At 39.9% G+C, this 24,764-nt stretch overlaps 1 protein-coding gene across 18 annotated transcripts in view; it reads left to right on the top strand.

Annotated features, from left to right (window-relative positions):
• The window catches only part of ANK2 (ankyrin 2), a 355,697-nt gene that overhangs the window by 84,840 nt on the left and 246,093 nt on the right, over positions 1-24,764 (top strand). For 11 of the 18 annotated variants that reach the window (XM_040585204.1, XM_040585195.1, XM_040585189.1 and 8 more), the window contains exon 1: positions 18,728-18,842. The exons of 2 other annotated variants lie outside the window; for them this stretch is intronic. In XM_040585204.1, the coding sequence (XP_040441138.1) occupies positions 18,762-18,842 (81 nt within the window). In that variant the 5' untranslated portion in view covers positions 18,728-18,761. Of the gene's footprint in view, positions 1-18,725; positions 18,843-24,764 lie in introns of those variants that run through there. 5 more of the 18 variants (XM_040585216.1, XM_040585006.1, XM_040585211.1 and 2 more) reach the window with 1 other exon arrangement.

The raw sequence follows: 24,764 nt of genomic DNA, 5'->3' as shown, positions 1-24,764 counted from the left end.
CCCGGGTGGTTCCAAAAAGTGTCCAAAACCCATTCAGATAGCTTGTAATTTTTCAGAATTCACTATCGGCTTCTAGAATTTGGAGCAATCCTCTCCGCTTATCCACAGCCAGCTGAATTCCTACCCTTGTTTCTTTTCTGTTACATGCCCCAGTCCATCAGTTAAACAGGAAGGTGAATTTAACCCCTAGAAAGAGACTGCCCAAATTGCCGCGCCTTGACAGAACAAGTGAGAAAAATGTTGCTCCAAGTATTTCTAGTTTAGTAGGCCTGGCAGCAGGAATAGTAAAACAAATGTGGAAGGGCTCTTGGGAAGAATTGCATTTAGAGTCTTCAGTTAAAAAAAATAAAATCACTGGCACAACTTATTTGTTCATAAGAAAATACAACTATTTTCCTGTATTTGAAGCTTCCCTCAAAGTCTACAACAGAGAATTTCCCTGCCTAAGGTTAAATGTGACTGTGTTGCTGTTGGGTTAGGTGGGTTTCTCAAAGCTGATGTGCATGCATGTGAGATAAAAGGAATCACAGGGATATAGAATAAAAAAAAATTAGGTTGGATATCTTTGGAAAAAATATATTACTTATATTATTTAATTGCAGGGGAAAAAAAGACAGGGCTGGTGCAGCTATCTGTTTTCCCTTATGAGTTCTGACAATGTACTTTGGTTCCTTTTCACAAATTATTTGTGTCTTCACATTCAAGGCACCTGTTGGACACACTTGATGATGAAGTTGTGTTTTTATGTACATGATGAATCAGTAACGTTAAAATATTTTCTCTGCAATATATAAAGCTTGTTATAGTTTTCCCTTGGAAGCCTTTGCTTTAATTAGGGGGGAAAAAAAACCCAAAAAGTATTGTGACTTCTTTGGTAGAGAGATGCCTAGGTTCATTGTAACATTAATTCTGTAGGCGCAGCAAGGTTTTCTCCTGCATTTTTGTTTCTTCATTAGATGAGTCATTATTGAAAGGTATCCTAAGCATCAATTAATAAAGAGTGTAGATTAAACGCTCCCAGGAATTCTTAGTTAACAGTCATTTGACCAGCCCAGTAGAAAGCTTGTTTTCACTAAAATCCTGAAATTGAAGAAGCAATGATGTAAGCCCTCCAAAGGCTAGAGAATAAAAGGGGATTTTTCACCCCGCCCCCCCCCTCTAATGAAAAGAAGCTTTTGTTAGTGGAGGCAGAACTCAGAGTGTCTGGGAGTAGGAACATGCCATTCGTTCCTCTTACTGCCACCCCTCTCCCAGGCTTTGGGTTTCTGTAGTTCTTGCTTGTGTAGCATGGCTTGATTTCCCTGCACCCCCAAAACTGCATATGAAATTTCTGTGAATGTTAACAGGAATCATGCATATTGCCTAAGAAAAGGGGGTACATCAAGGGGCCTAATGGGAGCGTGTGTGTCGGTGGTTTAGATGACGCTTTGCATGGGGAGAGTGTTTAACAATCTATTTTGGCCACTGTTGTGCTCCTCTTGGAGTATAAGAGTCTGCCTTGCACTACCGTCAGAACTGGTTGTAGATAGACGTGTGCAAACAGTATCTTCCTGAATTTAAAAGAAACCCCAAAAACAAAACCATGGGAAGTTTTTCTGGTGTAGTGGGTATCGTTCTGAGTGGACGTGTTTTCAACTGCCAGAAGTCACAGGGTAATATTTAGTTGTAGCTGACGTACAGTGAAGATTATCTAGAGTTTCAGTGTCAAACACAAAGCTCTGCTTTATCAAGTGCTGTTCAATGTATATTCAATGGTCATTGTAATTTTTATCTTAAGGATTTAATAGAGAAGTGAATACATAGAAAGCAAGCATCCAACAATCCAGAAGTGAGAAAACAGAAAACATTAATGAAGTTATTATAATAATTAAGAATGGGGCTCTATGCACTAGGCACTGTACGAATTTAGAACAACAGGCAGTCCTTTTCCTGAAGAGTTTAGTGCCTAAATGGATGATTCACACACAGGGCAACAGAAGGCCTAGAACAAACAAGCTGCAGGAGGGTTGGTAAACAGTCACAGCTTGTTATTATTAAATTTATATATATATTTGGGTTCAATTTAGCTGAAAGGGAAATTGCAAAGGGGAGACACAAGAAGATGGAATGAGGCAAAAAAGCCAAGAATTTACAGGGGGAAAACAAGACAAAAATTATACATAGGGTAGGAGGAGTTAGGCAAAAGTCAAAACATTTTAAATGACAAACCTAGGGAGGAATTGCAGCAAACAACAGGGTACTATTATATTTTGGGGAAGAAACATCAAGATGGTTTTCAATCTTCTTGAGAGGATTTTGCTGGCTCCTGCATCCTGCTTTTGCTCCTAGAGCTGCTTCTGTGGCCCCTTCTGGTGAAGGAATTTGTTTAATTTCAATTGCCTACTCTTTTCTGGAGTCCATGCTTTCAAAATTTACAGGGCTTACAAAATGTGGTAGGGAAACAACAGAGGTTCTAGTTTGCCCTTCTAAATCTCTGCACACTAGTGGGAACCGCGTAGCCTCAGCAGACCTCGGTTTTTCCCCTCTGCCCTCAGTGGAGTGATGCATTCTGAGAGCGTATTTTCTTTCAGGAGTTCTTTCATCTGCTGCATTTCTAAATCCCTGAGTCCGTTCTTTCTAAAACACTAATCTTATGATCAGCTTGACCTCTGCAGCTGTGGGCAGGGAAATATATCTGGTTTATATTCTGAAGCACACTATTGATTGGAGAGTGCCACCAACAAAAAGCATTTCTGGAGGGAAGAAGTCCTGTTTTAATATGGAGCTGGATGTGGGAGAACTGATTTGTCAATGTTTTCTGTGTTAATTCATTCCAGGCCTCTAATAATATCACTAATATTTCAGTCTTTGATGTGGTTAAACTACTGTGTATTAAGATGAGACAGAAATCCACAATAGTAATATTTTAATCTGTATTTTAAGAGTCATTCTGATTAAGGTGTTCTTAATGAAAGGACTTGAAGCTTAATTTTCCTCTTGTATTGAATGTGAGTCCTTGACCTTGCTCAGATTGTATAACTTACGAAATCATATGCAACAGTATGAAAAATGCAGAGGCCTTCTTGAACAGACTATGTTCAATATAGGGTTTCCTTAAGAAAAAGGTAAATAAAAGCTTCACCAAGGCTATATTTAGTGTTGTTATGCCCCAAAAGGAACTTTATTAAAATATACATTTTCTAATGTGAGCACTTCTACTCCTGTATTGCAAGCCATATGTGAGATTATTGGGGTTTGCCTGTTGATGTTAATGTACAAGTGGAGTAACGCAGCAGTATGGGTTAAAACCCAAGTTGATTTTATGTTTTGTACTTTACAAATGAAATAAGTTGAATTCTATATTAAGGAATCGTGCTCACCATTTGCTTTTCACCATTTTTTCACCATAGCCTTTATTTTATTCAGATATGTTATCTAGGTTTCATGCCAGTGACGACAGAGCAAACATTTGGATGAAACTGAGAAATGAAGAGTTAAAAAATTTACTTTCTGCATTTCTTGAATGTTATGAAAACATTGAGTATTTTTCTAACAGTTACTGCAGGGAAGGAATAAAAATCACATTATCAAGCAAAAAATTAATGAAAGCTTTTCTGCTGAAACAAAAATCTATGTGTTTGACATTAGCCTTTCTAATTTCTCTTCTTCATGTTTCAGATAAAATTCTATACCTCTGTGTTTAGAATGTGAAACCAGTTGTCAGTATTGGCATCCTAATAACGTTTGTCTATGCTGTTAGGAAGTGAATACCTCATTTGACAACTGCTGAGGTTTATTAGCTGCGTAGGTGCTTGCATGCAATTGGAAGTAATTTTCTTGTACCAGATTTTCTCATCCCATGTAGTAAAAAGCAAATGTGTTTGTTGAAACAAAGAGTGAAAAAACTGTGTAAGATAAAATTCACATCTGCTGCAATAAGAAATTCATCTTGTGGAGAAACTGGTTCTGACTTTCTGCTAGAAACAGAACCAAGAAAATCTGAATCATCCAGCCGTTAAAAAGATGTCTGGAGTTCTGGAGTGAGCATTGCAACTGTTGGACAAGACTGATATTATTTGGACACTTTTTTTTAAGCTAACATACGATTAATGGTCTTTTCCATCCATGGTGATTTCCGTATTGTGTTGACTATTGTACTTAAAAGTGTGGTTTAGGTCCTTCAAATATGAAATTATGAAATTCGTGGCAGGTTTCAAACTATGGCAGAAAGAAATACTGCTGAGTTTTCTTTCCTTGAAAGGCTTTATATCACAAAGGAAATGAAACCCTATGGTTGCCACTATGTGCATTGATTTGCAAAATAACTACAACTGACTGTTTCTCCTGTAACTAACTGTTCCCAGCTGTTGTTTCACATTCCAAATTTTATGAGTATTTTTACTGGCAATGGGGAATATTTTTAAGACTTTGCAGGATAAGGCATCCATTTATTTTACATAAAATGTTCTGTTTATCTTTTCTGATCATTCTGCATGTGGAAATATTGCGTATGTTTCTAAAATGAAAATTTTGCAATTACAGTTGCAGAGAGTGAAAAATAACCATTTTCCGAACTATTGTATTAGTGCTGATATTTAAATCAGATTGGGTTTTAAGATTGTCTTTGTTATTGTAGCTGGTTTTCCAGGAAAGAAATGCTAAAGATATTTTATGTTCTTTCTGTTCACATGAAGAATCCTGACTTTAGTACAGAAGAAAAAGAAGCCCTTATTAATAAATCCATGTCATAAAAATTGAAAAAAGCATATACTAGATGTATGTTGCTTATTTTTCAGTGGAACTTTACTCATATTGTAATCCCAGTTTATTGTTGCCTGTTGTGCCCTCCTTTAGTTGCACTGAGATATTTCAGGCTTTTTCTCATCCAGCTTGTGTGCGTTGCTGTTTTGCAAGCAAGCCTTGTATTTATAACACATAGTTTATAGACAAAATGTCTGTCTTCAGAGTTTCCTAGATTCCCTCTAAGATGTGGTTTAACTCATTGATTTCATTAACTTCATTGTGTTTTATCAATTATGTATGAGGGTAGAACTGTCTTTGGGTTAATTTCCTTTCTGTTTTTCTTCCTCTCCATTTCATCTGTTTTCTTTGCACCAGTAGAAGACTTCTTGTTGTGCTTGGACTGACACCAGTACCTTCCACACTCTTGTCTCAATATCAAGCGTATCTGAGGTTCTTGTGGCTGCAGCAGAGCTGTCCCTGTGCCGTAAGGCTCTTCAGGTGCCACCTTCCATCCCAGGCTCTGCTTTTAGTGACTTTCCAAGTTGGACTTTTTACCGTGTTATAACAACACTGTCAAATACCACCAGAATTGCAGCAAAGTAGTTATTATCCCAAAGTCATATTTAAAGAAAAGTAGCTAGTACTTCACAAGATACAGATGTTTTGGCTTTTTTTTTTTTTAATTGACCAAAATACGGTCCATTTACCAAAATACTTCTGGTGAATAGTGTATATTACCCAAAACGTGTGGTGGCTTTTTGGTTTCCACTTGAAAGCTTTTCATAAATGCATTGAGCTTAGCAAACAGTTTTGGAGGAAGAGGAAAAAATTTGGAATATGTTGCACAAAAACAGGGGAAGGAGGTCACCTTTCCTGCTCTTGAACTAATGTAGATTTCAGAAGTTTAACTCTTGCTTCTGTGGGGAAATGTACACTTTCCAGGTGATGGGTGGATTCAAGCATGGATTTAAACAGAAAACTAAAGTTTTGCTTGGAAGAATACTCCGATAGCATTTTTTTTCCCCCTTGAGTCTGTTACATTGCTGCTACTGTGGAGTGAAAGGGTTTCTATCACATAACTAGTAATTTCTGAAAAGCTTTCCAAGCCTCTTGTCTGAAACTAACTCTGGTTTTGTACTCTCCTCCATTTCCTATAGCAGGTGTCTCAGACCACAAAGATTTTTTACTTTTCTTATGGGCAAACTTATCTTACATCTTGTTCACATCTGCGAGATGACCTTAATCTTCCAGAGCTTTGTCAGATTAACATTTCACCAGCACTGGATTTGTATTGTTTTATTTTTTTTTGGTTTTTAAACTGAGCTGAGCTCCTGGTGTGCAGCGGAGGAGTCTAACCTGCCTCTGGACCCCGTGCCTATTTTGCAGAACAAGGAAAAGATTTCTTTTGATTGCCAAAATGATCAGATATAGTGAGTTAGGTTTGTCACAATGCATCCATCTGGAGTGTCTGTGTGGGCAGCAATCATACCAACACAGCTTTTGGGGAGAGCGTTTATTGAGGAAGACGATGTGACAAACCTTTCCAGTTGCTGTGAGTGGCCGCTCCAGACATGGCTGGCTCCCCAGAGCAGGCCTTCACCCCGTGGCATTGGCTCCACAGTAAACAGTGCTCTGCAGGCTGTCCTTGCTTTTCGCTGCCAAAGTTTCCCTATTGAGACAGGGAGTTAAAAATAAATGCATTCATTTCTTTATATGCTTTGGCTTAAGATACTATAAACAGAAAGATTATTCTAAGATCAAATGAGTTTAGGCCGTTCACAGGACAGCATGTGAAGGCAAAGCCTATTTTAAGGCAGAAGAATATTCAGTGTAGCCATTTTCTTTTTTTTTTTTTTTTTTTTCCTTCTCTCCTATTGCTAGAATGATTCATCCTGTTACTCACTGTGGGTGTGTTAATTGCCACATTGTAAGAGAAGTGCCATCTCCTTAAGGTGAATCTAAGAGAGTAGGGCTGCTACATGCAGGGTATTAGCAATTTCTTTAGAGGAAGTGTCAGCAACAAAAGATAGTCTCTTCCAGTGTGTTTCAAAAATTGAGCTCTGTAGTGGAAAGTATGTTCTGATGTTAAAACTAGCGTTTATACTTAAGGCTCATCATTGATTTGATTATTAATTATTATCAACTTGTAAGTTGGTTTATATTGTAGGTAAGTCCTGCCTATCCAGGGAAACTTAGAAAGCTGATGACTGCATTTTTTGACAGAAATGACAAGACTAGAAAATAAGAAAAAAGCAGTTTAATAAGTGTTTGTCGTCTCTAGGAATGAACAGCATTAGTTTCTTGTATAGTTGAGAATTTTGACCTAATAAGATTTATTGTTTAGAGATGATTAAATGAGGTGAAGAACTATGCAGATCTGATTTTTTGGGTTTTTTGTTTTGTTTTACACTTTAATTTGCAGTATAGGTAACATAGCCCACGGGCTGTTACATAAGGTTATTTTATAATTACACCACTCCAGTGTGCATTTTAAGATTATCCCAGTACAGAAAAGCACTTGGATGTGATTAAATGCTTCATTGAATTGAAACTTCACTAGATGTTGTACTCTGAGGACAGAGCTGTAAAAAGGCCATCTGAAACTCAATTTCTTCTGTGCAATTTGCCAGTGTAGCTCAGAGCAGCCTCTGGGACCTGCGGGTTCTTTTTTGTTGACCGTAGATGACTGAGGCATAGAGTGCTGCCTACATCAGTTTGCTACAGCAGCAAAAAATCCCGCCACAGCCTGGGCCAGAGTTTGTCTTCAGTGTAGCAGTCAAGAGCAAAACTGAGGACCTGTACTTATCTGTGCACCAAATCTTTCATCTGAACACAAAGAGAACATTTTAAGTGGTACTCTTCCCTAATATTCTGAAAGTAGTTATTCTTAAAATATTTTTTTTTGCAAAGTACAATACCTGTGGGTGAAAAAAGGAAGTACTGCTGGCTTTTTAAATGTGTATTTCATTGAATACATATTGGTACAGTTCCAAAGAGTATATTTTCTAACAAGATGGGTTTTCAGTAGAAGAATGTCAGATTGACATGCTGAAGTGATCTTTTACAGTAAGGGAAGAATAAATTCTTTGTTAAATGTTACTCCAGTTTTTGTTGCTAAATATATAGACATGTAGTTTTTCCCTTAAAGTTGGGGGAAGTATTTTTTCACTCAATGCAGGAACTGTCCCAGATATTTTAAGTAAAACACTTCAAAATGGAACATTGTGGCAGGAAAAAAAGGTGTGCGGGAAGATGCTAGTGTAGTCAAGCATAGAGTGGGAGGCTTTTTAGGGGAGAGCTGTCATTCAAGGTCTCAGTATTTTGTGATGCCGTGATTATATCTGTTAAGAAAACATCAGGATTTTCTCCTGCAGCTGTTAGCCTTTGGAATTGTGGCTTGGAGGGGGACTCATGGCGAGTGCTCATATGCTTTCAGTCCCATTTACCACAGAGGCTTACACAGTATTACTTCCTTGCTCTTGGGCCTGGAGAAACAGGGCTGTGGAATAGCTTGAAGGAATCTATTATGTAACAGTAATAATAATCACTGAAAATAAAATCTCATGAAGAGCAGTAAAATCTTATAAAAGATCAACTGACCTAGCAGATCTCCACTGCTACTCAGAGCTCAGTACTGGAAGTGGCTGCCTTGTGCGTCTGAATTATTTCCTTTCCTTGTGGGTGGACTCAGATTGCTGTTGTGTCCTGTGCTAATAATTCTCTCTTGAGTTCCCAAATTCAGTTTATAATAGGATGCATTTTGTTATATCCCTGTGACAGTGTGGTGTTTCATGGGGTTGGTGTGTGGAGTTGAGCAATTGGATACAGTTTCTTCACAGCCAGTTGATAAGCTCCTAGGGCAGGGGTCCTCAAACTTTTTAACCAGGGGGCCGGCGCACAGATGAAGTGGCAGGCAGTCATCTGCGGCTGCTTGGTTCCCCCCCCCCCCCAACCCCCTGTGGGCTGGGGGTGGGTGGGTTTTGTAAATACTGGGGGGCCGGATTGAGGACCCTGGGGGGCCATATGTGGCCTGTGGGCCGTAGTTTGAGGACTCCTGTCCTAGGGTGTCAGGGATTTGTTCTAGTAATGATTAATAAAAGGTAGAGGAGCTAGTGTCAGTGTTGGTATTAATCCAGAAGAGCGTGCAGTTCCTCATCTGCCCTGTGGAATATACGTTCAGTTTATTAACCTTTTCTTTTCCTTCTGAAATACTTAGTGCTGGCCCTTTCCTGTTTTGAACAAGTTTCTAATGATGGTTTTGATATCAAGTAAAAGCAATGTACCTAATGTATGAGATCACTGAAAATGGCAGTGACTGTCAAATCAGAATGTCTTGTGCTCTGATCCTGTATTATGTTAGTCCTTAATAATTTTTTTCCTATATATATATACACTTAAAAAATACACTGAAAGGACTTAACTGAGTGTTGAGTTAGAAGATGCTTTTGCACCCCTTGTTTGACCCAGTCGTGTATATACATCATGATACAGTCTTCAATTACACACATCCACAATAATTTGTCCACCAACTCCTGCTGTATCCAGTGCACAAAATAGATGATCTGCGTTTAATGAACAGCTATTGAATAGCTTGTTCCCTTCTCGTTGTTTGATTTGTGGCCCTAGGCCTTATTTACAACATGTTGTTCAAACCTCCCTTTGAAGAAAAAATTATTATTCCCTTGGGGTCTCATCTATAGGGCTCATCTATAGTGCTCATCAAAGTAATATCCAGAGTGTTGAAGAAATAATGAATTGTCATTACATTTCTGTTAAGTGAAAAGACACAATTATTTCTATTGAATAGATAGGATGCTGAAAGAGATAAATGATGTGCAAGTTTTTACAGTGTTTGGAGCCTTAGCTCAGGAAAATGGGCACTTCTGTTTTTCAGTGTGTTCCAGCTCATGGATTGAAGTTATAAACAGTCCTCTTGACTTTGATTACACCTGGAGTTTTTAACCCTTTGAAGACAAGCTCACAAGATCTCTGATAAGCATCCAGAAAATGAGAAAATTCTCTGTGAACAGCTTGTTTTTAAGCATCTGTCTTGTATGATGTCAGGGACAGATGTAGCAGCATGAACCCTGTTATCTGGTGTGAAGCTCAGTTGCCCTAGCTGTGAAGCCACCATCTTGTTTCTAGTCCTACAGTGCCCTACACAGTGTCTTCCAATTTCTCTGAAAACATCTGCAAATCAGGTAACAGATGCCCTCACCCTGTATCTCTTTGATACTGTGGTGTAGTCATCTAAGCCCTGACTGAGCCAGGTGGTTCTAGTGAAATAACAGATATGCAATGATGTGATTAGACTGTGTAATGCATTAATATAGGTAGAATTAAGGTTACACGAGTACTATTGCTATTTACGTTTCCTTGCTTCTAGAACAGTAGACAACTATCTGCTCTTTCTTAGTAGTAGCAGCAGTAGCTTCATGCTCTGTAGGTCAGCTGCTACATAATTTGTCTAAAGAGTTTCAAACCATTTGCTGATTATAGACCTTGACATTTTATGTCATCCCTGTTGTGTGTGCCCCCCCAGCCCCACCTTGGAGGACACTAGCCTTTAGGAAGCACTGACTGCTTGGTCTGTTTTTCCCTTTTTCAACCTCACAGTAGTTTCTCTGCTCCTCCTGTGCCACTGGTGCCATTCCCAGATTCGTCCCTGGTTCTGCTGCCCCAGTGTTGGCAATCCTGTTACTCTCTTTGTACTTCTTAATCTGAAGCATGTGGATGTTAAATCTTTAACAGCTGAACTCTTTCAGATGAACATTTCAAGTTCATCTTGAGAGACGCTGTATAAAAAAGCCTCCTTAAATCCCAAAGGTGGAAATTTGATCAGAATATTTTACAAGAAAATAAAAACAGTACCTAGCAAGAGAAGGCTGTATATAATAATAATAATAATAACCAGCTATACCTATAATAAGTTCAATTGTAGAGGCTCATTTGAGTACCTGGCAGGAAAAAAACTCATTGTTCTTTATTACATTCTGTTGAAAATATGACACAGCTCTCTTGCAGTTTGTGCATGTTAAATGATACAAGATACTGTATTTTATAGAACCCATGACAGAAACATTTATTCTAATTTTTTTCTATAACTGATCTAAGATTTCATTTCTGGTAATCTTTAAGTTGCCAGATGAACACAAAAGTCTCAATTCCTTTACTCCAAAATAAAACATAACTTAAGAATTACCCAAAGAATATAAATTCAAGGCATAGGAGAAGAATGCTTCTAGCTAGAAAGTGTCCATGGTAAGTGTCTGGTTACTATAGCAATCGCCATGGAGCACGTGACCAGCATGATAATTGCAAGGTTCTTAAGAGCCTTTTCTCTTGCATAAGTTTGATGTCCTCTAAACAGAGGTGTTATGTGAGGTCATATACACTCAATTGTAACTACCAGATGGATGGATAATGCAAACGATCAATTTGCAGCTCCCACTGGGCAGAAAATGATGCGTTCAGTTCATAGATTTTAATTTGTTTGATATACAGCATGCTACAAGTGCAGAGAATTTCATCTCCACAGCCTATAACTTTTTTTAAATCTGCATTTTGACCATCAGTTTGTCTGTCAGTCTTTGCTGCGTACATGTTTTATGGAGCACTTCAAACTATGCAGACAATCACAAGTCTGCAAAACTTGGCTGATAATTATAATGCAGATAATGCTAGAAATACTGTATACTCGCAGCAAATAGGAGGTGTTAATACTGAAGGACAAAGTAACCTAGTGTTTCATTAAAATAACCAATTGTTTTAAAGTTAAATCTTTTAGACAATTGCTTTATTTTTCTAGTGAGTTTGGTGGCTTGACATGAATGCAGTCTTTCTAGCAAAAAAAAACCCCAAAAAAAGATAGTGTCAAATTTGCGTACTTTATTACTTTTTAATGGGTATTTGAATAGGTAGTCTGAGATTTATTCCAGCATATAGCACTGCTGATTTGACTTTCATCAGTATTTAAAGGCTGTTGAGAATCACATCTAGAAAATCTTAAATATTGATAGTCCTTTTGCCACTTCCATGGAATGACACTTTTCTAGAGGATAGAAGCAACAAGGGATAGAGCCAAGTGATTAAAAATATATATATATACACACACATTTTAAACACATATATAAGTTGTTGACAGCATCAAACTCAGATGTGAAATTTTCACAATTTGGAAATACCTTTGAAAGAACCACCTTTTCTGTAATACATATTTTCAGTATTACTGTCCATCATCAACTATGGTATATTTGACTGATGATAAGACCTTACTACATGTTGTTGCTTTACACAAGAACACACAGATGGGTATCATCTTTGTTTTGAGATATTTCCCCAGATACTCAGCTGGGGAAATGAGTCACCCAAGTGTATTTGCTACAGGAATATTTGCTGTCTTTCTGCTGTGTGGAAACCAGCTATGACAGGTGTTTGTGCTGTGCCAGTGTTAGGAGGCTGGAGGAAACGAAGAAAGTGCCTGGAATGCACCTCCAACCTGGTGTAGGGAAAGAGGCTTGGCTCTCACTGCTGTCCGCCGCCGGGGTGCTGAAGTCGGAAACAAGGAGTAAAATGGAGCTGGGATTTTTTTATTACTTTATTGGGTTTCCTTTTCAAACACAATTTATTAATAGAACGGAACAAGAAGTCAGATTTCTTGGAAGATGGCTTTGTATATCTTGGCCATCTTACTGTCGTGAGAAGATTCCTTACCAGGGCAATTATAACCGTGCAACATAAATCCAGATTAAAGACAGACCACTTTGTCACATATTTGAGATGCAAAATCTGTAACATGCCAATATTTCTTAAACACGGTATAACAGATGATTTTAAATGGAAAACTATGACGCATTGTTGAAGGAATCTGCTTTTTAGGAGGTTACAGCCAGAATTAGTAGAAACAAACAGACCCACGTCTTTGGTCACTGTGCCTTTTTTTTTTTTTTTTTTTAAAAAAAAAAAAACCAAACAACAAACCACTTGGCAAGTTATAGTTTGGGCAAGAACCTCAACTTATCATAATGATTGTTCATCATTTTGTCTTCCTTGGCCCCACCCTCAGCTAGGTAGAAGAAAAAAATAAGGCTGTGTCCAGCATTTTGCTTGAAGTAGCAAACATTTGGAATGGGAGGTTCTGCTCAGGTCCCTTATTGGAGCCGTCTGGATTCTCAGCAGGTTGGGGACCCTCCTGTACTGTACCTCAGGCTTCTGTTTTGAGCCCTACTTGGATTGACTATTGCTGTGTGCCCTCAGTCAGACACAGGTAGCCAAGGGTTCATGGCCATACGGTTAATCTGCTCAGGGTCTGTCACCAGTAGTCATTGACAGGTGGCTCAACCATTGGTCTTTCATTGTAGTTCTTCTTCCATGCTGACAAATAGAAGATATGCTGGGGAAGATGAAATTAAAATTGATGTGAATTGACCAGTTAAATAGTTTTATTGTTTCATCCCCTCTGTCAAGAGATTAATCCTTTCATACCAAGGAGCACATAGAATTGAGTGAAGAAATTAGATTGTATCCAGTTTGAATTAAACAAAGTAATAATAACCTTCTGTGGTCTCTGAGTCTAAAGTTTTGCATATTAAAAGCCCTGCCTGCTACTTGCATAAGGACAATTGTTATATTAGTAGGAGATATTTTTGTGTTTAAATGGTAATGGTTGGCTAGGCTGTATTAAGTTAAAGAACTAAACTCCCCTTGTCTTTATCAGGGCCAGGATTTCACTCAGAATTTGACACAGAGTAAATTGGGGGCGGGGGGGGCAGTGCCTGCCAGTAAAAAGGAATATTTTGATTATCTGTTGAGCAGGATAAAAATATTTCCCTTGGTCTTTTTGTTTTTTTCCTTGCTTGCATCTTTGTTTCTCTGCTACTGATTCTGTTTGTGCTCCTTTCATTGAGGAGGAAACAAATAGAGATCAGTTACATAACTGCATAAAAAGTCTCATTTCTGTGATGTGTGTTATTTAATTTCATCATCATAAAAATTGTTTGGTCGAACTTTTTGGTGTAATTAACTAAATGCACACATTAACTCTTTCCTATTAGAGTTTGGTTTAATGAGTTCCGTGGTAAACCGTAGCTGACTTTGTCATCCACCTCTCATTCACTCTACTGTTCTTCTCTTATCAGAGTGGGACAGATGGAAGCTGAGGGTTCAGCTCAAGGTAACCAGCAGAAACTCCTGTAGGGGCAAGTCGATAAAATCCCAGATGATCGTCTGTGGCATACAGCTGAACAGATACAGAGCACTTAGTGCACATGATATTTAGAGGATTTTTAAGGGGTTTTTTTGTGTGGTTTTTTTTTTTTGTCTTGTTGGTGTTTTTTTAATGTTTAATGCTAAAAATTAGGAGCAGTTGACAAAATATAGGTGTCACCATTTTAAGAATGACAGTGTTTGCATTACTCAACTGGAACATCTGAGTATTTTAATGCCTTTAATGACTACCAAAAGCAAAGCACTCTTCAAACAGCTGCAGAATCAATGCTCTGTATTTGTACTGTCACAGAACGGTTGAGGTGGAGAAGGGGTCTCTGGAGGTCATCTAGTTTGATCCTTGTCTCAGATCAGTGTCAGCTAGGGCAGGTTGCTCTGTTTCTAAGGTTGAGAATTCGTAGTCTATCTAGATAATCTGTTACTTAACATTTAAAAGGTGTTTTTTTTTTTCACCCACTCCTTCAGTTTAAATGGAATTTCTTTGGTTTGTGCCCGTTGTCTTTTGTTCTGTCACTGGGCACCACTGAGAAGAGCAGCCTGTCTCAGACTTCTTTACTGTCTCCCATCAGGTATTTGTACGTATTGACAAGATCCCCCCAGAGCCTTCAGTTTTGAAAATGCGGAACATGAAAATGTTCTGACTTAAGGATTATTATTGTATAGATAGCACAAGTGCAGAATATGAAGTAGGGTCAAGGTGTAGAAAGAGGTCCTAGTTTAACTATAAGCTGAGTTTCTAGTTTCTGTTGTTTGTTGTAATGGTGGGATTTTAAACATCTTGAATGGATCTGCTGCTGTTGGATTCGGTGGGAATACAGCTGGCCTTGTAGGACTAAGTTTTTCAATTGTGGAAGTAACCAGAAATGATATCATAAGGATTGACTCCAGAAAAAGGTGATTTTCTACTAGGAAAGCATGACTTCTATGACAGAAAAGGGGATGCTAATGACTGTCGGTGTAGACGTGCCTGAGCTAGTTGTAAGTCTGGTAGCTTACACAGCTGCAGTGATCCAACTGCGTCATCACAGAACTCAGTGCAGGCTAGTGTCATCTGCCCACAGTTGTAAAAAGAACATTTTTCTTTGGCTTCGGTTTACATGTCTACATGAGTGTGTTTGGGAGTGAGGGTCCTAGATCTGGAAAACACCCAAGCAGAACTCAGTAATGAAACCCTTTCAACTGCCTGCACTTATCAAAATTAAAGGGATTCATTTAATACTGCTGCCATTACTGCTAATGTGCTACAAGAAGCTTATGGCAATGCTTGCAGAGAGGCTGGCCAGCACTTTGCTGAAGAACTTTCAAGGAGTTGCTTCATGCTTTTGTTGCATAACTTCTTTTCAGCTCCATAAAGTACATTTAAGCTGGGATGGAATCCTCTTAATCACATCTGTATGAAGGGAGGTAATTGTATGTTGTTAACTGGAATGTGATTCAGATGTTGGGTGGATTAAGACACTTGAGCTAAGCCTGGACTTCGGTGTAATGAATACAGGCCTCAAAACAACGTAACTGACAGGATATATCCGTGGGAAGTTTCCACATGCTAATCTACCTGATCATCTCGACCCTCATTCATGGAAACTGCCTGATCATAAATTACTAGCCAGTTATCCTGCACTAGGGGTTGATAGATGCAAGTTGGAGATATGATATTCCTTTTATAAACTGATGAGAGGCAATTACATATGTGACTGCAGCCCTCTGTTTCAAACGAGTTAAAAATTATTTCCTACGTAGTTCCCTATATTAGAAGTTTGGTTATGTCTACATTTTATTTTTCCAGGTAAGAAATTTTGCTTTGCAAAGGAAATGCAATCCACATTCTATAATATTTTTTCCTAACTGCTTTAAATGACAAGGAATGCCTTCAGCAGTCTCGAATATTTAGAACTTACTAGTATGTTTGGCCATTTCTTTGAGACAGTTCTGTGGTTATTATACCTGAGCTGGTGCAGTTGTTAGACCTATTGTCAATTCACACCAGCTGTGATTCTCTGCTTGGTTAGGTAAGGCTGATAAGGTTTCATGCTGGATTTCTGGGATCGTGGGTAACAGAGAGCAGTGATACGTTGTTACTGAGCAAGAACATTTGTTTCCTTTGATTACACCTAAAACTGTGTTGCCAAAGGTGAATGCCTAGGATTTGAGGACATGACCTAAGAGCAGTTAAGGTTAACGAGGTTGTCATCCTTCAGTAGATTTGTACCTGTGAGTTTGTGCTGGCTATGTAGCTCTTGTCAATAAGTATTTAAGATACTTGTCACAATAGGCTTTTCCAGTATTTTGTTTGTGGGCGCTGTCACACCACCATACACTTGATTTTGCAGGGAGTGGTGTGGCAATGCAACTCTCATGTACTCATAGACAAAAAGAAAAAGATCAGGTGAGAAATATGCAGCTTCTCAATGGACAATTACAGGCTGGTTACTTTAACATAAGGGATACTACTGTGCTTGCAGTTTAGCTTTCTAGCTACCTGCTGCTTAATTTCCTTTATATTTTAACTGTGGCACGGATTTATGTGAAGATGGTGTACTAACAACTACAAAACTTACATAATGGAACTGAAAATCCTTAAACTGTGTCTTCCTCACTTCTTCCTCACACTTTACAGCCTGCAATTAGCACTGGCTGCCTCCCAGGGTACTGGCCTTTTGCTACTTGTGGTGATTCCCAGCGAGTTCTTCCTTTCACGAGGCATCAAGCCTTCAATCATAACAGTCTCTCAGGAAAACCTGCTCCTTTTCTTGGATGTCATGGAATTCTCCTGCAATCCAGTTCCCTTATTCTTTTCCAGCTTGAAGACCAAACTAAACATAGAATTAAAAAAGTAGTAGCAAGTCCCATCTCTTCTAGGGACGGAAGGAAAAGCACTGGGTTTGGCTGAGTGAGATACTGTGTTCTTCATCCCATTTACAGTACTGTGCCATCACCTCGGAGTTTTCAGAACAGTCATGTGTGATTTAAGTTGTCTTTGTATTTACATTCAGAAATATCAGTGGTTTGGTTTTTTAATTTAATTTTGCAAGAAACATTATTTTAAGAAACATAAATAAATCATCGCCACATCAACAATCTGCCTTAACCCAAGGATCAGTTCTTAGTGGAATTAAACAAATGTTCAACAGAGAATGTGAAAGGCTTAGTTTTGCACAAACAAATTTGTACAAAATTTGACTAAAACGTGAAAGGGGAGGTAACCTCTTTCTTTAAAAACAACATTTGTGTGCGGAGTAGGTTTCTTTGTAATTTAGAAGAAAACCCACATCTTTACAGGTTTCACAAATGATTTCCATCAATGTCTGACACTGATAAAAAATGACTGTTGTATGTCTTCCCCAAAATACTTGCTGTGACTGTGACTGCAGCTCTAATTATGGTGTAACAGATGCAGTGTTGTATAGCACCCGCCTTCTTCAAGATTTGTAGCTCCCTTTACTTTTAAATGAGTTATTTCTCTTTGTAGTGTAGAACTTACTACTGCTAGCAGTAACAAAGAAATCACTTTTAAAGTAAAAAAAAAAAATAATAAAAAAATAGGGATTGTCAGATTGTTACACTGCTTACATTGTTTTTGTGCTGCAGATGTTCGTTGTGTTAGCAGCCAGCGTGATCGTGGGAGAGCGTATTCATGCCTCATTGGGTCCTTTCCACTTTCTCCAACCTCTCCTCTGCTGAGTAAGCAGTTAAAGTGACTTTTTTCTTTTGTTCCCCAGCCTCGCTACTGTTCAGGCAGGAGGGCAAGTTACTTGGCTGTTTTGTTTGGTTATAAGTGGAATGGTACTTTCTTTTTAACACGTTACCCAGAAGAAAAGAGAATACATTTGTGATTCTCACATGCATTTACATGTGACTGTTGCTGCGTTGTTCTTTCAAAACAAGGAGGGGGTTATTTATTTTAGTAGTACAAACTATTGCCTTATGCTGTGCCAATCACGCTGCCATTGTTTTAATACTGACAGTGAATCATCTCTTAGACGTTACAGTTGCAGCCAGATGCCTCGGTGGTGTGTATGGGTTTCAGGATGAGGAGGGCAACACCTTGGGCCACAGGGATGTCTGGGAAGTGCTGTCTTTCCTTCCCAGAGCACAGCCAGGTCCGGAGAACCACTGGTTGACTTGTCAAGGGCTGTTCTGTCACATCTGAGGAAGGAGGACTCAACCCTTTCTTCATAGAAATACTTTCTGTTCAGAGCATCCTTTCTCCACAAATCTCTTTGTTTCTTGGGTCCTCCATTAAAATAAAGCAATTAATGAACCTCTGCTCAACAAGTGTACCGAGTCAGGGCCGCCTGGCCTGTGATGTTCATTCTTTCTGGCAGATGAAATGGAAGTGCGTAGTGTGCTTCTTTGAACAAGACTTTCAGCTTCGGGGAGCTTGTTTTGAGTGGGGAGACACAAACTGGGCCGATGCCCCAGCCCTGGCACCGCGCAGGGTCAGGAGCGAGTGGGCTCTGAGCAAACTCATGGGGAGGGGAGGACCCCTCCCTGCTCCTGGCGGGGGGTCGGACAGTGTGACCTGCCCGTGGCCACCCAGCCTATGCTGGGCTGCTGACAGCGCTGCCCCCTCCCCGGCACCCGGGGGGCAGAGCCGGGGGGCGGCCCTCGCCGCGCTCCGGGAGGGGCCGCGCCGCCGCCCCCCGCCCCGCCGGGCGTCCCCGGGGGTCCGCGGGGCACCGCCCCGCCGCCGCCGCCGCCGCTGCCACGGCAACGCCGCTGCGCCCGCCCCCGGCGGGTCCCACCCTCGGCAGGGGCTGGGCGGCTGGAGGCGTCCATGGCACGGCTCGGCGCCGGCAGTGCCGCTCGGTAGGATGAACGAGGAGGCAGCCCAGAAGAGCGACGGCGGGGAGAAGTGCAACGGCGGCAACCAGAGGCGGAAAAGACCCAAGAAGGTGGGGCCGGGCGGCGGCGCGGGCTGGGGCCGCGGCTCTCGCCCCCCGCGCCGGGCAGCACAGGGGTGGGGGGGAGCGCAGATGGAGGGGCGCGGGGCGCGGCACCTCGCACGGAGCCAAGGTGTGCGGTGGGCCCGGGGGGCTTTAGTGCTGGTGGTGGCAGCTGGCTCGGCAGCCAACCTGCTGGCACTCCGCAAGCGAGGGGGATCTCCCGCTCTGGACGTTGCTTCACCATCTAATTCAGTTATCGCAACGTTATCAGAGGGTTGTCTCTTGCTTTTTTCTTTTCCCCTTTCTCCTTTTCTCCTCTGGGGAAACAGCTTTCTGTTTTGTTCAGGGGAAGTTGGTTTCATTAGGCAGCCGGTGCCTCTCGCTGCGGATTTCCCTGTGCTCCCCTTAAGAAAGAGGGCAGTTTGTTTTGGCAGAAGAAATATAAAACCTGCACATGATGGTGTGGACTTGTGTGCTTCTGTCACTTTTTCTGTAAGCAATACAGATGCAGGTTTATAAATCTTTAGTTTACTTTTCCAGAAATGTTTCTTAGATTGGCTTATGAACAATCCTAGGGAAATCCGTTGCCGGCTTTTGTACCACCTCTGGTAATTCAGTGATGCTAATGAAAAATAATGGGGTAAAAATGTGACTTGTCCAGCCACACCCAGTTTCCAGGGGACTTTCTCTGTGTGTCCAGTCTCTGTCATAAATGGTTGATTTGCAAGGCATGGTGTACCCGCTGCTTCAGCCCCCTGCTTGAAGGAATTTCTTTTAAATGGCTTTAATTGTAGGCAACTATGTATTTTTGTTTGGGTTTTCTCTCCCCTTTAAGAGGAAAGATGTCTGTGCTTCTGCATAATTATGACATAAACTGCTTTACAGTTATCACCCCCCCCCCCCCCCCCCTTTTTTTTAAGATTAATTGGTGTAATGTGAGTTACCCACTGAAATATGTGGGACTACTTGCAGGATGAGGTGGAATTTAATCCAAACAGGGTATATTGACTGATGAATTCTTCGGTCCCTTATTTTGCATAGAATTTGCATCTTAATCAACGTTGGTGTATGAGCAAGACAAATCGCTACACATGGAAATAATTCATAGAGCTGCAAACAGACACTTATTCAGGGACTTTTGCAAGGGTTTTGACCTGGTGAAGAGAAGCTCTTTTGCAATAGGTGACACTATTAGGCCCCACTTTATCGCAGAGGGAAGATTCTGTACATATAACCATAAGGGCATGAGATAATCCAGTCTAAGCAAGAAATTGAACAAAAACATCCTCACCCCACCCCATTGTGCCTGGAATATTGCCTGGATCTCCACACAGTGGGGGATTTTATATAGCATGTTGGCCTTATATTTAAGCACAGACAAGCAGCAGAAGGAATATCTGCTTCATCTTGCTTCTGAATTTGAAAGGTTTATTTGTGTGGGTATGTAAAGCCATTTGAAGAAGGAAAAATCAAATTATCAAGTGCATAGCCAGGGTTTTAATTTGGCTGCTAGATAACCTGGGAACATTATCGTATTAGGGGAGAGGTTTTGAAGATGGAGTCAAAGTGGGTGTTTCCATTTCTTTTTTATCCATGTATACATGGTTTCTTGCTTTGCTATTGTTTTTGAAGTAGCCCAGAACCTTTCAAGGTTGAAACACAAGTATGTGCCAGTGCTGCCAAATGAGTGCTTAGAAAGCATCTCTTACATTGAGTCTCTGTATTCGGAGTCTTCCAAGAGCTGATGTACCTCCATTTTTCAAAAACTTATTAAATGTTTGGGTACCTTTTCCAAGTTATTTTTTACAACTAGAAAATACTAATTGGGTGTTTTTGATTGACAAATGTAAACCACAGATTTCTTAATTGCTCAGTTTGGATGCAATAGATGTTGGTGCCTCAGGTCTGGTGTTGGATTAGCTCTCATGAAGCTTTATCCTTAGTTTGATTTCACGAACAAATACAGCTCCAGGCTTTAATATTAGTTTTTAACTTCTAAGAATTATTTTCTTAAAACCTAAAAATAGATAATTTTTTTTATAAGAAAGAGACACAGTGAATAGCTAAGAGTACAAGAATTCCAGAATGAATTCCTCTGTTTTGACTAGGTAGACACAATTTTGGGAACAGAGATGGAAGTGCCATGTGCAAGACCTCCAAAATCAAAAGTAATATAGCCTCTTTTCAGGTCCTGAACTACTTTTGCTGAACGAAGCTGCATTGCGCCATCCAACATGCCCTCTATCTGTTCTGTGGAAGTTGATCCCTTTTATGTGGATAATTAAATATTAATTGAGGCAGATGAGTTTGATCTATGTATTTATTGGGAGAGACAGAGAGAAACGCATCTCGGATACAGCATTCAGCTGGATAGTCTATATTCCAGGAGGGTATCCTAGCTATGAAGCAATGTAGGTTTTTCTCTAATTTTCAGCAGTACCCCAGGTTTTTGTTTTTAAATGCACATGCACTTCAAAATGAAAGGGCTTCAGTTTCATCCTAATACAGGATGTCAAAACCCAAAACTTTTGTAAAATGGAGAAAATTACTGTCCACCTAATACTAAATTTAATGCTTGTGGTGATGTTTGACTTTGTGCATGCTGATGAGTTAGTGGGCTGCCTTATTAGGTTTGTGACTCCAGTGGTAGGGTTACATCTGGATTTCCTGTGGTATTTCACCTCCATGTAACTGGGGTGTGATGAAATTTGTGTTCTTGGAAAAATCATGCTAAATTTCTATGTTCATACAGTTCTAGTGTCAGAGAGCATAGGATGCGTTCTGCTGGAGGCAGAAGTGAACAGAATGGCCTCATTCTGTTGCTGGTGTAACTGCATAGAAACCCAAGGAAAGTAACGTGTGTTGGTCCTCTCATCTTGGTAGCCAACATACCACTTGTGTTAAAGGAACAGCATCGCAAGTGAATACGAATTTATGGTACTTCATTTTTTTGAGGCCTCCTTCAGCATTTTGCCAAGTATATTGTGAAGTGTCCAAGTACCAAATGCTTATAATTCCTCTCAAGGATTTTTTTTTTTGTTATAGAGCGTTTCAGATTTAAACCAACTACTATCAGTCATCATGTAGAAAATGAAGTGTATTCATATACCTAGAACTAAAAACTGATGGGAAAGAGTTTTCCAGAAACCACAGGTTCTTACTCCACTGATCATAAAGAACATGCCATTGATGGATCAATGAAAACCAATCCATTTTAGCTTATTGTAGGTTTCCAGCCTTGTCACTTGTATTCTTTAAGGGAAATTAAAAGCTTGGAGTCAAGCTTGTACTATAAAAGGCTTTGGGGAAGTTGTAATGCTGATTTAAAGGAAGAGAAATAATACTTCTTTTCCTAACCCTAAGCATTATCTCCTATTTTAAATGTATCTATGGAAAAAAAGTAAGTTGGATGTATTAGGTGAGGTATTTCCAGTGGAAGCTCTATACTTGCTAATGAAATGATTACAGTGTGCAAGCTAATGCTTTTAATTAATTTTGGTTACTTAAGACTATTCATTCCATGCATAAGGTAATTGAGACCCATTCCGGAATACAAGCAATACCTGCGTTTAAGAACAAGAGTCCAAATGTGCTAAGAAGAGAGAGCCTGTCTTAGGCAAAAACTACAAGAGCTTTGCTTTGGTAGGCTAAAGCAAAAGGCTATCTGAGGGCAAAAGGAAGTGAGGCTCTTCAGCAACCTTCTAATAGGTTTAATCAGGTAAAGAGCCTTCAAGAGAAACTTGATTAATTATCAATGAGATGTGATTTCTTTAATGTATCGCTGGACTGGATTCAACTGTCCCTCCGCTTCCATGTTCCTGTATTTTCAACTATGTCGTTTACAGTGGCGCAATAATATTACACAACAGTTCAATTGGTGGTAAATATGGCTACTTAAGTATTTTAAAATGTTTGTTTACTTGCTTATTTTACTCTTCCAGCTACTAATTTTAGTGGAAATTTGAATGCCATTGGAAGAAAAATTTGAACCAGTGTCCATCTCTCCTTAAAATCAGTATGGGGGTTTGTATGACGGCAGTTCCCATCTGCCGGGTGGCATTTCCTCTAAAGTGCCCTCATTTCACACTTGTGAAGTCCCACTTAGCCTTCTCTAGTTACTATTTCCCTCACTATGCCATTATTACTGGTGACAGACAAATAGCTGTGGCAACACTGAAGAGCCAACTGATATGAAACCAGAGTATGCGTCCTCTTCTGAGAGAGATCATATCCTCTAGCTTTAGAAGAAATATTTTCCTTCAGATGATACTCAGTAAATTGAATAGGCAGAAAGAGCTAATGACGAAAAACAGAGGTTTGTTTTTTTCATTCAGGACTAGGCTATCTAAAAGACTTCATCGCAAAGCAGAAGCAGTAGTTATAAGTTAATCCAATTCATCAGTGTTCAATATTGTTAATTTTACTCGTAACTTAGCTTCTGTAAGTCTGGAAGATTTTACTCTTCTTTCAGACGAACCGGTTTTAGAGGACTGGAACTGTTTTGATTTTAGCTGAGTTAGTCCAATTTACATGAAAATAAGGAAGCAGAGAAATGGTACTAGCATTTGCTCTGGAAAGAAGAGAATGGATGGAGAAGACAAACTCATTTTAGGTCATAGAGGTAAGACACAGATTTGTCAAGACACTTCTAAAGATAAAATGAGACACATTTCTAAAGGCCTGCACTATGTTTCAACAAGGCTTGCACCATTGTAAATCTGATGCAACTCCATTGATATTCTTGCATTATTGAGATCAGGTTTTGCTTGTTCCCTTTGCCTTTTCTTCCAATCACATGGCTTCCAGCATGTTTTGTGTCAGGTATAAAACTAACACCATAGCTAGAAATGGCTTTGATGTATTTTTTATTCTCTCTTTCCTTACCTGTTGTCTCTAGCTTTAGTTGCTATGCGTGATGGTGACAAAAATGATGTGTGTTTATTCCATTATGAGATGAAGCGCCTTACCTCTATGCTACTAGTTGCCACAAAGCAACCATCACTTTTGATGATTGCATCAGCACAATGTCCTGTGCTTCTCTCATGGCAGCCCCATGGTGGTTGACACTCTAGAGAAATAATTTCCATTTATTTACAGCAATGAGACAGGGAAAATAATAATGGGCAACATAGCTGAACATCTAGATTATTGCATTTTGTGTTGTCGCTGTGGTTGTGTTTCTAGCATTGTAAAGTGTGTAAGATGGAGAGAACATGTGGTATTAGCCACATGACTGAACCTGGCTTTTCAAGGTCTTTATGTTCTAGTGTAACAGGATCGCTTCAATCATTATTGTGCTCTGTTGTATTGATGGAATAAGTAATGAACAAGTCTTAGAATTGACACAACTACTTATAAGATTGCATTTATTCATTGTGGGCTTTAAAGTTAATATATGTAGTGCTTTTCAGAATGTGTTATTTTATAGAGTAATAGGAATCTGCAAAGGGATGGAGTTATTTTACATTATTAGCAGATTTGTGCAAGTGCTACATTTCACATATTAAACAATGTGAGGATAACAAGGAGGAAATAATCTGGATAAGAGTGGTGAATTTTATACAGAACCGTGCGATGTGTTGAGCCTGCATCCGCCTGCCACGTGTTCTGGGCTCCTGATTTATCATTCTCAGCTCTTGCTCATTTTCACCAATGTTTGGCAAACATCAATTGAGTCAGAGAAGCGAGTCCCTTTTTCTCTAGCCAGCTTCCCTTTCTCCCTGCAGGACGCCTGGGGCTGTCAAGTATTGCACATACTGTATCGCATTCGCACATCTCACAGCCTCATCACGCGTTCCTGCAGGCCAGCAGTGACAGGCTGAGCTGGGCTTTCAGGCAGCAGCTTAAAGCTGCTTGTCCCGGCACTCTGGGGACACTGGGGTCCGTGCTGGAGGCAGCCACGTGCACTCTCTCTGTCTCCCCTCCTGCAGC

Source organism: Falco naumanni, chromosome 1 (genome assembly GCF_017639655.2).
Source record: "Falco naumanni isolate bFalNau1 chromosome 1, bFalNau1.pat, whole genome shotgun sequence".
NCBI classification, from domain to species: Eukaryota; Metazoa; Chordata; class Aves; order Falconiformes; family Falconidae; genus Falco; species Falco naumanni.
Note: the sequence above shows the minus strand (reverse complement) of the source record. Positions and strands in the feature narration are given on the sequence as shown.